Genomic DNA, 15,121 nt, shown 5'->3' with positions numbered 1-15,121 from the left:
AGGATAGTGTCTTGGCTCTGTTTGGGATAGCATGATCCATGCACTCGTGTAAGTGCTTATAGAGTGCATTTGTGCAGGATTCAGCAGTCGTAACTGTATTGCCCATCAGCATGGGTGTCATGAAGTTCACCACTTCTGTCTTAAGAAGCATGAAGTTGACTTTGGAGAAATTTTTTACCATGGTTTCCTTAATGGTGGGTGGGGGTGGGATACGGATATATAGGGTGATTAGCTTATGGTTGGATCTGGCCAATGAGGAATTGACTTCAGGTGTGGAACACCAGTCACTCATGTTGGTAATGACTAGGTTGGGTCAATATTAAAATACCAAAACCTCACTTACGCGAATACCTAAACGCCGACACATAAATAGCGAACCGCGAAAACACCAAACGTCCTGAAGTGCAAAATTTGAAATATCGAATTGCCATAGTTGGCCAACCCCACTGTCCGCTGCGTACTACCTATCCAAAAAAATAAATAATCCACACTTCCCCTTATCTACACTTCACCGATATATTCCATATCCTAATCAAACATAAACTACACACAAATGTATCTGACTATAAACAAACAACACCCAACTATGGGAAAAGTATAATTTACGTATACATTCAGCTACACAACTATATTACTATACATACACTACATAACCCTACTTCTAATCCTAAAGTAAAGGTTGCATGTATTACTCTGTATTCACTTACCTTAACCCCCACCCTAAACCTAAGTTCCATAACTATTGCACATTTATATTATAAAAACGAGCGCTGCTACCATCTGAAGGTGTGAATCCCAAAGCGAAGAAATTCAGTAGAAAAAATTGGACACAGCCACCACGATGTGATAAAACCAAGATTTAATATTGAACTAGAACAAAATAAGCGCTTTCACATGTTACACAGGCATGCTTCTTCAGATTTCAAATACTCATTATACCAACCACATTTAAATACTAACCATTTGACCATATAATTGATTAATTAATTAATTGATTAAACAAAATAATGTTCTTAAAGCAACCAATCCTGACTTAAAATCAGGTGAAGGATATATAAAATAAGGCATATGCCACATATATATATTATAAATACAAATAATTATACAAAATGTATACAAAAATATATAAAGCCAAATAGAATATATAAATAAAATGTGTAAAACAACCTCAACAATGTGAACCATAATATTTGTAGAATAATACATATAGAACTTCACTAAAATTGTTCAACAACAGCACTTAGGAGATAAGCAAATAAAGCTCTAGCTATACTGAAAGTATATATAAGTGTATAATGAGATATATATATATATATATATATATATATATATATATATATATATATATATATATATATATATATATATATGTACATTAAAAGTGCTAATACTGCTCAATATGTGGTTGGTATAATGAGTATTTGAAATCTGAAGAAGCATGCCTGTGTAGCATGTGAAAGCACTTATTTTGTTCTAGTTCAATATTAAATCTTGGTTTTATCACATCGTGGTGGCTGTTTCCAGTCTATTGCACATTTATGTTAGGGAGTTATACTGGATAAGGGCCAACTATAACAATTCGATATTTCGAATTTCGGTCTTCAGGACGTTTGGTGTTTTCATGGTTCACTATTTATGTGTCGGCATTTAGGTATTCGTGTAAGTGAGGTTTCATTATTTTAATATAGACCCGATTAGGTCTAGGATATTGTTGCCCCTGGTGGGGGTGTGGATAAGTTGATCCAGGGCATTGGAATTTATGAATTCCAGAAAGCATTGAGCGAAGGATTTGGTATTGGGGGCTATAGTATGAGTTACCATGGTGGGAGACAGGAAAAATCATCAATATCTAGCTATATCACACTATACTGGAGATATTCCCAGTTGTTTGTAAGTAATTATGAAAATAAGCAAAATTTCCGTATGTGCTTAATACTTCAAAAATGACAAACTATTGCAGGGAATCAGGTGATGTTGAAGAAAACCATCATTGCTATTTGTACTGTAAGTTACATATATTGACTGAGATATTCAATGTTATTTATATTGGTAATCACTGTGGCAGTCCTGGCCACCCAGCACTGTGAACTTTGGCTCTAGATGATTTCACTGTTGATGCGACACCTTGAACTTTTTTGAAAAAATTGTAAAAAGGGTTTAACGATATTGCTAATTATACAATAAAGAATATGTTTATATATTTTATAAATATCTTAATACATATGCATTCAGAGAGGAACTTCTTGATGTTATGTGAACGTTTATATCTGGTTAACAAAAGTGTTCCACCATTATAAGTTTAGGTTGTACAGTTTCTAAAATATGACAATTTGTTTGTGAAAGTTTAACAAAAATATAATTATGAGTTGGAATGCATTATAATATATTATGATATTTATGGAAAGGAATGCACTGACTTATCCTGTAAAGAAAGATTTTTACTCATAACATTTCTATTTATACAGTTTTAATAGTTTTTAAAAATTTTACAGAATATTTACTTTTATTTTATACTTTTTAAGCTGTTTTTTTCAGCAAATGCTCTGGAGTGCAAGGGTGTATATAGGCTGCTTGAGATGTGACACTCTACACTACTCACGCTAATGAGTTAATGGGGCTTCTCTAAACTATCCAATATTTCAGCAGATCATAGGCAGAAACACAAATACAGAAATAAAATCAATGGTAGAGATTGGAGAGCTGGTTCATAATTGACAAAGTTCTGGGAAAGATTCACTTGAACAGTAAAATTATGGTTGCCAGTATAATAGTCCGTGAAGAGTGAGGGTTATCCTTTTGACCACTAGAAGAATGTTTTCTAGTGGGTACACACTATGAGGCCTATCATTAACACCCTTCTTTCAAACAATGTCCCCCTCAGTAAACTACATGAGGTAACACATTTGAGAAACCAGTTCTGTCTTGTTTCATTTAATGGATTGGGTTTTCTCCCTCTACTTGATAACACTCGCACAGGACTCACACAAGAACAAAAGATACATTTAATTATTGATTCAGAACACTCAATTAACTAATCAGTGCAGTTGCCCTCCCTCAAAAGAAAAACTCACAGTCTCATTTGCTCTCTACACAGCTAAGTGCAGCAAAAGCATTATCTTTCATGCATTTTTGCACATCGGCTGTACATAACTGCAGTTATTCACATAATGTAGTTGCTAACTTTATTTAGCATTATTCAGAAAAAGATAAATTTTAATTAGCTTTCAATCATATATAGACAGTTCACATTCTGCAGAAACACTGCTACCTCATCCCTGAATAAAATCAATTACATATTTTTAGAGATTTTTATATGCAACTCACAGATTTATTACAGACTACAGTGTTATCATTATACACCAATATCACAAAGCATTCAAACTCCATGCTAACTCTTTTGTCACACCACATAACTTGTCCATTTGTTCATCTACCTGCACCACATAGATGCATTTGTTTCTTCTACAAGGCTGAAGAAAGGCTGATTTGGTCTAGTCACTAATCAGCCCCTATGTCCCACTCAGAGGTGAGGGTTAGGTCTATGAATGGGGGGTGGGGGGTAAAACCTGCTAGTTATGTAATTTCTTCTGTCCTGCCTTTCTCCTGGTTAATGCCTTTGGGCTCAAACTGCAGCTCACAGGGGGCTTATGCACACTACCTCTCCCAACAACCCCCTACATTTGTGTCACACTTCTGGGCACCATGGCGATGCAAGGCTCATTGCTGCAGGTAAAGCACATAATTTACTGTAGTTGTGACTATGTAGGGGACTGCAATGCCTCCTCCACCCAAGATGGCAAGCCACAGAAGCATAGCTGCTTCTACTAGCTTCCTGTGCCAATACCATAAACCAGTGCCCACTCAGCTCTTCAAAAGCAAAACTGTCTACTGTATTAAGCAGATCACTACATTGTACTGATTGACTTATTAGAAATCCGCACACTCCCAGCTCCTCCAGTGAAGATTAAAAAAATGGACATTGCTTCTTCTACTGGCACACTATCTAGGTGGCCATATGCACAACATGCCCCCCCCATCCCTCCACCCTAGCCATTCAGGTTCTGCTTCTCTACCCTGCCCCCTGCCACAAACCCTGCTCCCTTTTATTAAAAAATAATAAGAATTGCTTCTTATAAACTGCAGCAAACCTCGTTACAAATGTAGCTAACATTTGCTATAGTTTATACCCTGTCTGCATGCACTGTAGATCTTCAATGCTCAGGTTATAGTAAAAAAAAAAGATATTAATTAAAGGCTCCGAAGCAGTTTGTCCACTTGCTCTAGTATACCATCTTTTGTCACCTTACTGCACTCACAGGTTCCATTAAATGCTCTTTTCTTAATGATCCACAGTTTCACGCTGGAGCTCGATTTAAGCAATACATGTCACTAGGATATATTGTGAGCTAAAATATAAATAGGGTATGCAAGTTCACAAAGTTCAAGGATAAACCTATGAGTCTTTTATAGTAATGCATTCAGCGGTCATCTATCTAGTTTTGTAGCATTACTAAATTACCCTTAACATATAAACTAATTCAGAAATTAGCCACTGCTTATACTCACATCTTAGACAGTAACCTATGGGTACAGAGGAACTGTAGTGCATGTTTCCAGTCAGAATACATTGCATTTGCATTTAAAGACACAGACATTGTTATCCTTAATAAGTACCACCAGATTAAACTAATGAAAGAGAAGGAAAGAGTAGTAAATGTGTGTATGTATGCATACTAAAGCCATAACAATAGACAGTGGCAGCAAACACAAATGTCTGGTATAATAGTCACTTTTTGCCTATAATTCTAACTGGTTGCTTGTTTAAAACTTACACAAATTTATAATCTAAACACATGCATAAGTGACAGATACATGCGGCACTCTAATTGCATCAACAAGTGATTGATATTCCATCAGTCTAAGAAACACCTCTCAGTGACTATAGGTAGGTGAACAATAATGGCCATACTAAGAGCTCCAGTCTCACAGCCATCAGCAAGCTCTGGTTACATGCTCTTTGGTGATGGGACAAAATCCTACTTGGAGTTCACTAGTACTTGTTCTGGCTATTTGCAGAATTAAATTTAGTGTAACAAGACTACCCTACTGTGTGAAAAATATCCCACTATTCTGAAGAAGATAATAAAATTTACTAAGTCCTGAATATGTTCAGAAATGCATCTTTGTTGGACAGGAAGCATTTCTAAGTATGACTCAATGTGACTGGGTATAGTCTGGAAAATTGCAACACATTCTAACTGATCAGCTTCTTGTTGTTTATAGGATTCATAGAACAATAAATGCATCTTCCCAATTTTATTTTCAGATTAGCAACATAACATTTGTATTGCTTACCAGTTTGGTTGGAGATTTCTCCCTTTGAACAAAGAAAACAGTCAAAGCAGCAGAGCGGCTGACCCCTACGAGAAACCTTTTGGTAGCCAGGAGAACAGCTTTCACTGCAGACAGAAGATGGCACCTGAGAAAAAAAGAAACACTCCATTAAAATTAATAATGGTAACAATGCAACTCATACTTTGATTAAATGAAATAATGACTTCCATTCTTAGTTGAAAATAAAGATTGCAAAACGACTTTTTTCATTACAATCATTGCCCTATTAAATCTCTCTACTGAAATATCTTAACATCAGTACATAGAGCTAAACTAAAAATGCTTCTGTCATCATGAATGCTAAACAGTCCAAACAGAAGTCTGCTATAAGAATTTCATGTTTCTGTTTTTTTTAACGTTTTAAATGCTATCATAACAATTACTTGTAAGTGATCACATTCCAAGTCGAAGCTGATCACACACACACACACACACACACACACACACACACACACACACACACACGCACACACACACACACACACATACACACACACACACACGCACACACACACATCCTCAATATATAGATGAAATAATGAAAATGGCAGTTTTACATAAAAGTGGTAACATTGTCATAAATAGCATTAATGACCAGATAAGAGTGACACTTTAAAAAAGTATATATATGGTGGGATGAGGAACTTAAATAAATAAATGTGAGCATAGCCTAGACTTGGGCTTGCAAGTTTCTAAAGCTGTATTATTAATTAAGTATTTTGTGTATTTCAGAATGAACATGTAATGGTACACAGGCAGGACTGACTGAAATTTACAAGTAAGGAAATGCAGTTATCTTAAATTCATACCTAACTAAGGTGATTCACAATAGCAGAAGAGAAAATGATTCGGTATTTGACTAAAACTGTACTGGTACAACAAGGCAAGTGAAAAATAAGTGCACAAGAAAGTTATTCTGACCCATAGAAAAAGAAAAAGGCTCTAGAGCATGCATTATATGATTCTGTAAAATGATTGTCCTATACCTGAAAATTGTATAACATCTATGGTGTAACAATAATGAATGTCAAATGTGTAAAAATGTGCATCATTACATTTATCATTTTCTGAATAACATTTATCATTTTCTGAGGTTCTTTGGTTCAATTCTTAGCTGGGGTACCTTCTGTGCAGAGTCTGCATGTCCTCCCTGCATTCATGTGAGTTTTCTCTGCGTGCTCTGGTTTCCTCCCATGTTACAAAGACATGTATCTGGAATGTTTCTCCCTGGGTCTCCGCTGAAAATTGGCTTTGTTCCAAGTTGGACTTTCCTGGTAAACAAATGTTACATAAAATAAAAAATAAATCCACATGTAATTACATCCAGATGTTACATCTTAAAATTAAGACATGTTCTGACACAGAAAAACATTCATTGTAATACTTATCAGTACAGTAAAATAAACTAATGTAAAACACTGGAATTATTGATGTCCAAGTTGATACAGTGGTGAAGTGTGTTAGTTTAAGCTTTAACAATGCTTCACCTCAATATTCATCTTGATGTGTTCTCTAATAACCAAATTCTACTCATTGGGAACACAGCAAAAAATAAATTAAGTGCTTTTTTAAGGAGAAAATGTAGCCACAGTTAGGGACAAGTCCCTCCCAGCCCCCTAACTTATGTTTATCAACTCCCTGGTCTCACAAAATGATGGGGGAGATATCACATGGTGCTAACACTGTCAGCACATGCACATGTAGAAAATGTACCAGCAGTGACTTGGCATAGAAAAACTGACATGCAAGTTTAACTTTGGGGGAGGGTGAACTATCACAAAAAAGCCTCATTAGCTTTTCACTCAACAAGATGCAGGGAAGCCTGTTATAAAGTGGTATGACTGTTTGAAGCATTAATGTTACATTCTTGTTAACATGGCCAGTTTTTGAAATTGAGTCCATGACTAATACTCTTGTTTTTTGCATTTTTTTGATCAATTATAAAATTGTTTCACAGAAAATGTTTGTCAAGGAAGGTGCAGTTGTGTAAGTAAACTTACCATAACAGTAGATGTTTGAATGGTCACTGCTGAAGTAGCACAAGCTATATGGGGTTATATCTTGTCAAGGATATAACAGCCAGCTAGCTTCCAAAGCTTCAGGGTACCTTCCACACACTCATACTGTTAGACAGCTTCAGCTGAGCTGTCTAAAAGACAGATCTGGGTGCCAAGCCCTTTAGATCTTTCATGTCAACTGAGAAACAGAGGCTGAGTCCTGAGAGGATACAGCTAGGAGTAAATATACATGAATGTCCACACCCTGTCATAAAAACACATTAAAAACTGTGGGGGATAGAAGCTCCTGATATGGTTAGTTGAAAACTGTACTATGTTCATCATATCGATCACTGCTGCAGTAGCTTTAGCTACATGGATAGATTATCTTAGCTAACTACATTTTGGAGGTGCAAGGATAAGACTCCAAGATTACCTAGCAAAGTATGATCTAGACCTATTTAAAGATTCAGTTTTGTAGTGCTTTGTAAAAGTGTGTATAGAGAACCAAGTTGCTGCTTTTAGAATACTTCTAGAATCCAAACATTTCCAAAAAGCCGTAGGTGAAGCCAAGGGCCTGGTATATTGAGCTTTGACCCTGCCTGAAATTGTTTTATTGTGGTGGGAATAATGGGAGGTAATAGCTTGAGATAACCATTTGGAAACAGTCTACTTTGACATACATTTCTCCAATTACCTTCACAAGAAATGAAAAACTGATCTGAAGATCTGAACAATTTTATCCTATCAAGATAGTACTTGAGTGGTCTGTGGACATCCAAGTTATGGGATATCTTTTCTCCATCATATTTGGGTTCAGGAAATAAAGCAGGGAGATGAATACATAGTAAACTTGGATACTACTTTAGGCATAAAGGTAGGGGTAGTTCTCAAATAATCCTTCTCCCTGTGAAAAGTGAGATCGGGATAACCCACCACAAGAGCTTGCAACTCAGATTGTCTTCTTGTAGAGGGCAGAGCAATAAAAAAAAAACTGTTCCTATGAAAAGGGTGTTAACTTCTGTAAAACACCATTAAGCTCCCGAGAAGGAGCTACCAATTCTCTTTGAGGTCTCTTATGCAAAACCCCTTTCAAAATTATTTTGACATAAGAATGCATTGAAAGAGGGGCTGACAATTGAAGCTTAAAAGAGGAGTAAGAAATGCCAGAGGATAGTAATTCACACAAATATTGTAAAACCAAAGAAACACTAGCCCTAAATGGGTTCTGGTTATGTTATGAGCACTAACCTTTTCCTTTTGCTTATATATGATTTTCTAGTAGCAGGCTTTCTTGCCTCCACAAATACCTGCTGCAAATCTTCAGTAAATATATGCCTAAAAGGAAGTAAGACCCTATCATCCAGGCAGTTAACGGAAGTTTTTTGGAGGTGGGATGCATCAAACACTCCTGTTCTTGTGTGAGTTGATCCAGTCAGTGAAGGAGCTTTTGGTTATTGCCCCTGGCCAGTTCCAAAATAATGGAAAACCACTATTGCCTGGGCCAGAAGAGAGTCACTACAATGATACTGGGGGATTCCTTCTGAATTTTCAGAAGTACCCTGGATATCAGTGGAAAGGATGGACAATCATACAGGAACATTCCTGTTAAAGGAAAAGAAAAGGCACCTGTCTTCAGTTCTGGAGCAGATGTTTGCCAGCTGATAGTTCAGAGAGGAGGAAAAATGGTCTACTTGAGGTGTTCCCCATAGAAGGATAAAATCTTGGTAGACTCCCTGATCTAGTTTCCATTTGTGAGGGTCTGCTTTTGTCCAGTCAACTTGTCTGACACACAGTTTTGCTCTGACAAAATGTAGGATGTCTATAGAATGAGATTGTGTTGTAAAGCTATATCCCAAGCTAACATGGCTAGTCTGCATAGAAGGTAAGACCTGGTTTCCCCTTACTTATTGATGTAGCACATGACAGTGATACTGACCTTAATAACTTGAAGAGGTTCTGGGGAGTAAAGGTGATTAAGAGAGTTCAGTGCCTTGGTAAGAGAAAGCATCTCTTTTATATTTATGTGCTTGTTGTCCCAGATAACTTGCAGTTGTATCTTCTTGACTCTGCTACTGAAGCAATGTCCAAAGTGTCTGTGGTGACTCTGCTTTAGAGCAGGATGGGAGAATAGGAGACATGAATTTATGGATATTTGATATCTCCATCAGGTGATTTCTCTTCTGAGAAATCCCAGAACTGGAATTTTAAAAGATTATATTTGTTGGTGTGAGGAACCAAAGAGACTTCAGATACCATTGTACATGACTCATATAGAGACTTGCCAGAGATATCATGAGAATCATAAATGCCACGAGACCTAGAATCCTGAGGTACTTCCTTGCAGAGACTGAAGCCTGAGAGGAAAACTCATAAAATAGATCTAGGTATAGACCTATTTTTCTTGTGGAAGAAAAGCTGTTTGTATTGAGGTGTCTAGCAGATACTCCAGGAACATGGTGCTGTGTTCTGGGAGTCAAAAACACTTTTGATGTTCTCTTGGAATCCCACCTTGTGTAAGAAATCTCTCACCCAAGACAGAGATTCCTAGCATTTTAAAAAAGACCCTGCAAAGACAAGCAAGTGATCTAAATATGGAAAATGTGGATACACTGTAGCCTGCAATGATCTATAACTAGAGCTAGACACTTAGTAAACACTCTTGGAACAGTGGATAGTCCAAAGGTTAAGGCAGATAACTGATAGTGTGATCCAGACATACAAAAGCTTAAGAAACACCTTAAATCTGAATGAATAGGGATGTGATGAAAAGTTACCAGGAAAATCTAAATGTGGAAGAAAGGGTAACAGGTTGTGAAGTGATTGCATTTTGATCTCGGGCAATATCACAAATTGGTTTAGGAAAGAAGGATTCAGAAATGACCTCTAGGCATTTTCCATCTTTTATTATTTGGTACTAAAAGCATCCTTGAATAAAAACCTTTCCCAAACTGGGAAAGAAGAGATGTCTTCATTACTCCCTGAGACAACATGTGTTGTATAACAAGGGTAACTAGGATGAGGAATAACTCCCTGGAAAGGAGAGATTTTTCCCTTTGCCATCTTTAACCTTGTTAAATGATCTTCTGAATCCATTTGTTTGATACTGTCTGGTGCCAAAGAGAGAAATGGAGATTCATACTTTCAGGAAGAGACAAGAGACTGTCATAGCAGGATGAGTTGGTGGACATGGTTACTTATATCATTATGACTAGCCTGTGTTTTGAAGGGTTACTGTTTATTTTTGGAACCTCCTTGCCATGTTTTTTAAACACCTGCCAAAACTGGATAAGACGTTACAGAATCCCTTGGTAAAATTTGGAAAAGGAGAGTTGAAAAATCTTAGAGATTCCCTGAATCAGCTTACCTCTGGTATCACATGTCTTTATGACCTCTACAGCAGAGGATCAAAAAAATGAACTCCCTGTCCAAAGGAGAATTTAAAATCGTATTGTTACACCTTCTGGGAGGTTTGAGAATGCAGATAACATACCTCCTCAGCAGAGTACTAGTGGCCACAGCTCTGAAAGAAGTATCTACAGAATAATTTACACACTTTAAACAATGAGTAGTGATATATGAAATGGAGGAAACTAACTCTCTCACAGCAGATTTGTCCATGTAAGAACTGCAGATAAAAACATTCCTTATACTTTCATAATTAGAATAAACTTTAACATATGAGCAAGACAATTCAAAAATTTGAAAATCAAAGTTGCAGAAGTATTCACTTTTTTCCCCATACTAATCATTTTACCATCCCTCTCTGAAATGGAAGGATTAGAATTAACAAAATGCTTTATGGCAGCTGGATAAACAAAAGCTATAGCTGCTGGGTCAGGTCTGGGATGAGTGTATACATCTTAAAAGACAGAGGGACTTTATAAAATCAATCTGCTTTAATAGAAGCAGCAGGCTTACTATCAGGGAAGCTACAGGCAATGACAAACACATGGTCTGATGCTGACATCACTGGGAGATGGGTGAAGGTTCTAGAAATTCCATTTGCGACAGCTCATATTATTTTCTGAAGGACTGAGAAACTGCAGTATTACCCCACTGAAAATACTCGCACAACCTGGAAATAGTTTCAGGGAAACAGAATCCTTCACAGGGAGATTTAGATTCCATACTCTCCTGTAAGTCTGAATCGGAAATCTGAGAACCCTTGCATCTCTTCTTTCATCTTCCTGTCCAGATTCAGAGTCTTAAATCTCTTCAGGAAATCAGGAATCCCTTTTTCTTTTACCAGAAACCACCATAAAAGAAGGATCAATAACCTGGACAAGACATTGAAACAGACCTAATAAACTACTCCTGCCCAGAGGGACTTGTGCAGGAGCAGTCAAATGTTTAGTTTTCTGTTTCTTTTTGACTGCAAAATTGGGGTATTAGGTTTATTAACAGCAGCAACAGAAACAACTTCCCCAGAGATGGGCACAACATTGTGACTAAGGTGAATCTTCCCTGTATTTTCTCCCAAAACTGGCACTAGTCCTCTACCTTGCCCACTATGGGGACCCCAACAGCCACAGAGTATGTGGGTAATCCCTGGTCCAGTGGCTGTAGGTACTACACCAGAGAAATATGGGGGCAAAAGATGACTGGTCTGTGGAGCTGGCTTTGGTGACAACACTCGCCTACCTGCAGCTGAGACAAATTGATAGCCTGCTGCAGTGGCAAATGCTGTTTGCTTAACTTTTTTGTGGCTGGAGCAAGGACCAACCATAGGACTGATATTTTTTTTTTCATTTGGTCAAGATATAAATGGTGCAACTTTAATGCAGAAACTAAGAAACACAAACTGTTAAAATTCACACTCCCCAGACCTCAAATTTTCCCAGTAAAAAACATTAATATACTTTGCTAGCCCCAAAAAGTAAAATCAATACAGTTTGTTTACAGGAAAAACAGTTTAGGATGTTTTTAACAACTTTTAAACTGAAAGGAAAAAAGTACACTCCCATTTAAAAATAAAGTTAAGTCTCATGACAATCAGTTAAAACACAACCTCCTAGTAAAAAAAAACACTTTCCTAACCAGGAAGGTAAGTTTAAACTATAAATATTAAATATGGAAGGTTTTTACTCAAAGGGAACTTATCTTCCCAGCAATGAAACAGCCCAAACTGATCATTTAGCCTCCAAAGCATGCAAAGGAATGCTCTTCTCTATGGTAGGAAAGTTCTGAAGGGCTTGACCCTCAAGCTTGTCTTTAGACAGCTCAAATTGTGCAATGGTTTGGGAACATGTAAGGTGCCCTAAAACTTTGGAAGCTGGATGACTGTTAACTCCTTGCAGAGTATAACTCCATATAGGTGAGGCTACTGTAGAAGTGATCAATACGATAAATATTTTTGATTGTACTACAGTTTTATCTTGTGTGATATAATTACATGTTCTGTTTTAGTTTTGTTGCAGTTCATTTATTTTGGCAACTCTGTGGAGGGCGAGAAAGAAAAGCTGCAAGGTAGCAATTTAAAGCAATCTATATTTATAATAAATGTTATAATGCAGTTGCAGTTATTACTTAGCAGAGAGTAGTCAGTATAATAAAATTTGTATTAATGTTCACAGACATTAACATATAAGCATTGTATTGGGCTGGTAACTTGGCACGTAAAAATCAACTACCAATCATTAGCGGACCGGAGTTCCACTGTGGCGACCCCTAACTGGGAAAAGCCAAAAGACACAACAACAACAACAACATTGAGAATTTTTAAATGAAAAGTGGCAACTTTGTTGTAGCATTGTTCAGGTTTAGAACTACGTGAGGCTTGCAGGTTGGTCATGATAGGGGCTGTGACGCCCGTGCACTGGCCCAGTAATCAAGGAGCCACAATCCTCACCACTAACACCAGTGGGGGACTTACACATTGGGAGGATAACAAGTACACACACAGTAAAGTACAATTTCCCTTAAGAGCACACAGAGATCACAGTCAGTCTGGGGCTGTCTTCTCCCTTTCTCTCCAGATCCCTAATAAGACTCCCCACTGGCACAGCTATAGGGTAAAGATCTCAGCCAAGTGGTCAGGCCAAAACCTCCAGCACCCTCTCTGCCCAACCAGTGCTTCATGTCCCTCCCCAAATAGATGACACACCCACACTTTGAGATTTGATTTATATACAAACACACAGACACTCCTGGGGAAGGCTGGCACAGGTTCGCTAACTATGCCCCCTTCTGCCCAGACTATAAGGTAGTACTGACTGCCACCAACCACTACTATCAGCTACTATAAAGGCCCTTACCAAAGGGTGTCCAATTCTACTGTGTAATGTTGCTGTTATCCAATTAGTAAGTCTGACCAAGGCCAAGTCCATTCTAGAGTGGCCTATACAGTGTTACAAATTAGATGCAAGTACTCTATGAACTTATATATCTCTACATAAAACCAGCCACAGTTAAAAGGTTTAACTATATTTAATAATAAATAATAAAAACACAAGACAATACTTATTAACTCAACACAGTGACAGTAGAGTTCACAATTCACAGGGAATACTTAAAACTAACATAGTAGGACAGTCTCACATAAATATAGAAAACATCTACAGTAATCTTGCTATATTCCTATCTATCTCTAAGAGAAACTAAGTTCTAAATAATTTACTTACAGAGCAAGGCAAATACTGGTGAGTGGATGTTCTTACTAGGTCCAAGACAAGATACAAAATGCAGTCTTTCTCTCTGAGATAGTTCATAAATTAATAATACACATTACTGCTGGGTTAGTTAGATGACATCACTACTTGACACTTGCATCTAGTTCCCAGACTAAACAGATATCAATAGAATTTAAGGTCTCTATGAAAAATACTTATATCTTAGATGTACAGCTGCTAGGAAGTCACAGAGCAATACAAAAACACTTTAAATGTGAAACCTATTAATTATCTCTGTCTTAAGAGAATAGACAGAAACTCCTAGCCTAGACATCCTATCTCTTAGCTTGAGATAAACTGACTTCATACACATCGTAAAACTCTTTACTTATCAAATTATTTTCTTAGAGTTTTGCAAGTTAACTCTGTATATCTCAGTTTCTACTAGGAAACATACATTTACATAGGCATAGAGTTTATACACATTTATACTCTATTCCAGCAGGGTGCACTGTGTTTACAATCTTGAAGCTCAGTACAAAACATTTTAATCATAACATATAGTTCTCTTACATTTGTAAAACAAGCCTGTGGATCATATTAATATTTACAAATGACATAGGATTATTTACAAAATTCTATCTAGCTGGGCTGGCAATGTCACATTTCTATATAAATCATATTAATATTGTCAAGTGACGTATAATTATTTACAAGATTCCAGCTAGCTGTGCTGGCAGCACCCTGGTTTATAAAAAAATGTCCAGAGTGCAAGCAAAACTCTTATTTAATGAAATACAGTGAAGAGCTTTTCGTTTGTAAAATAACAAACTTCATCAGACTAAAACCTTTAGTCTGTTGAAGTTTGTTATTTCACAAACAAAAAGTGCTTCACTGTATTTCATTAAATAAGAGTTTTGCTTGCACTCTGGCCATTTATTTATTTATTTTTTTTTTGTGATTTCTACAGTTTGTCTTTTGTTTTTTCATTTTTAGCACCCCAGTTTATCACAGGGACATCATACAGGAGAGAGAGTAAGAGGTAATTGGTAGCTTCAGCTACCTTGGGAGAGTTTGTAATGGATGTCTTTACCCTATGAAGGGTACCTAGTTTTTGAT

General features: G+C 36.9%; 1 protein-coding gene across 1 annotated transcript in view; it reads right to left on the bottom strand.

Moving 5' to 3' along the window:
* The window catches only part of LOC122805991 (extracellular calcium-sensing receptor-like), a 362,606-nt gene that overhangs the window by 99,177 nt on the left and 248,308 nt on the right, over positions 1-15,121 (bottom strand). Inside the window, exon 8 of the mRNA XM_044076232.1 lies at positions 5,356-5,479. Coding sequence (XP_043932167.1) covers positions 5,356-5,479 — 124 coding nt within the window. The remainder of the gene's footprint in view (positions 1-5,355; positions 5,480-15,121) is intronic.

This window comes from Protopterus annectens, chromosome 7.part0 (assembly GCF_019279795.1).
Source record: "Protopterus annectens isolate FY-2018-M chromosome 7.part0, PAN1.0, whole genome shotgun sequence".
NCBI classification, from domain to species: domain Eukaryota; kingdom Metazoa; phylum Chordata; order Ceratodontiformes; family Protopteridae; genus Protopterus; species Protopterus annectens.
The sequence above is the reverse complement of the archived record's forward strand: the minus strand, read 5'-3'. Positions and strand labels throughout refer to the sequence as shown.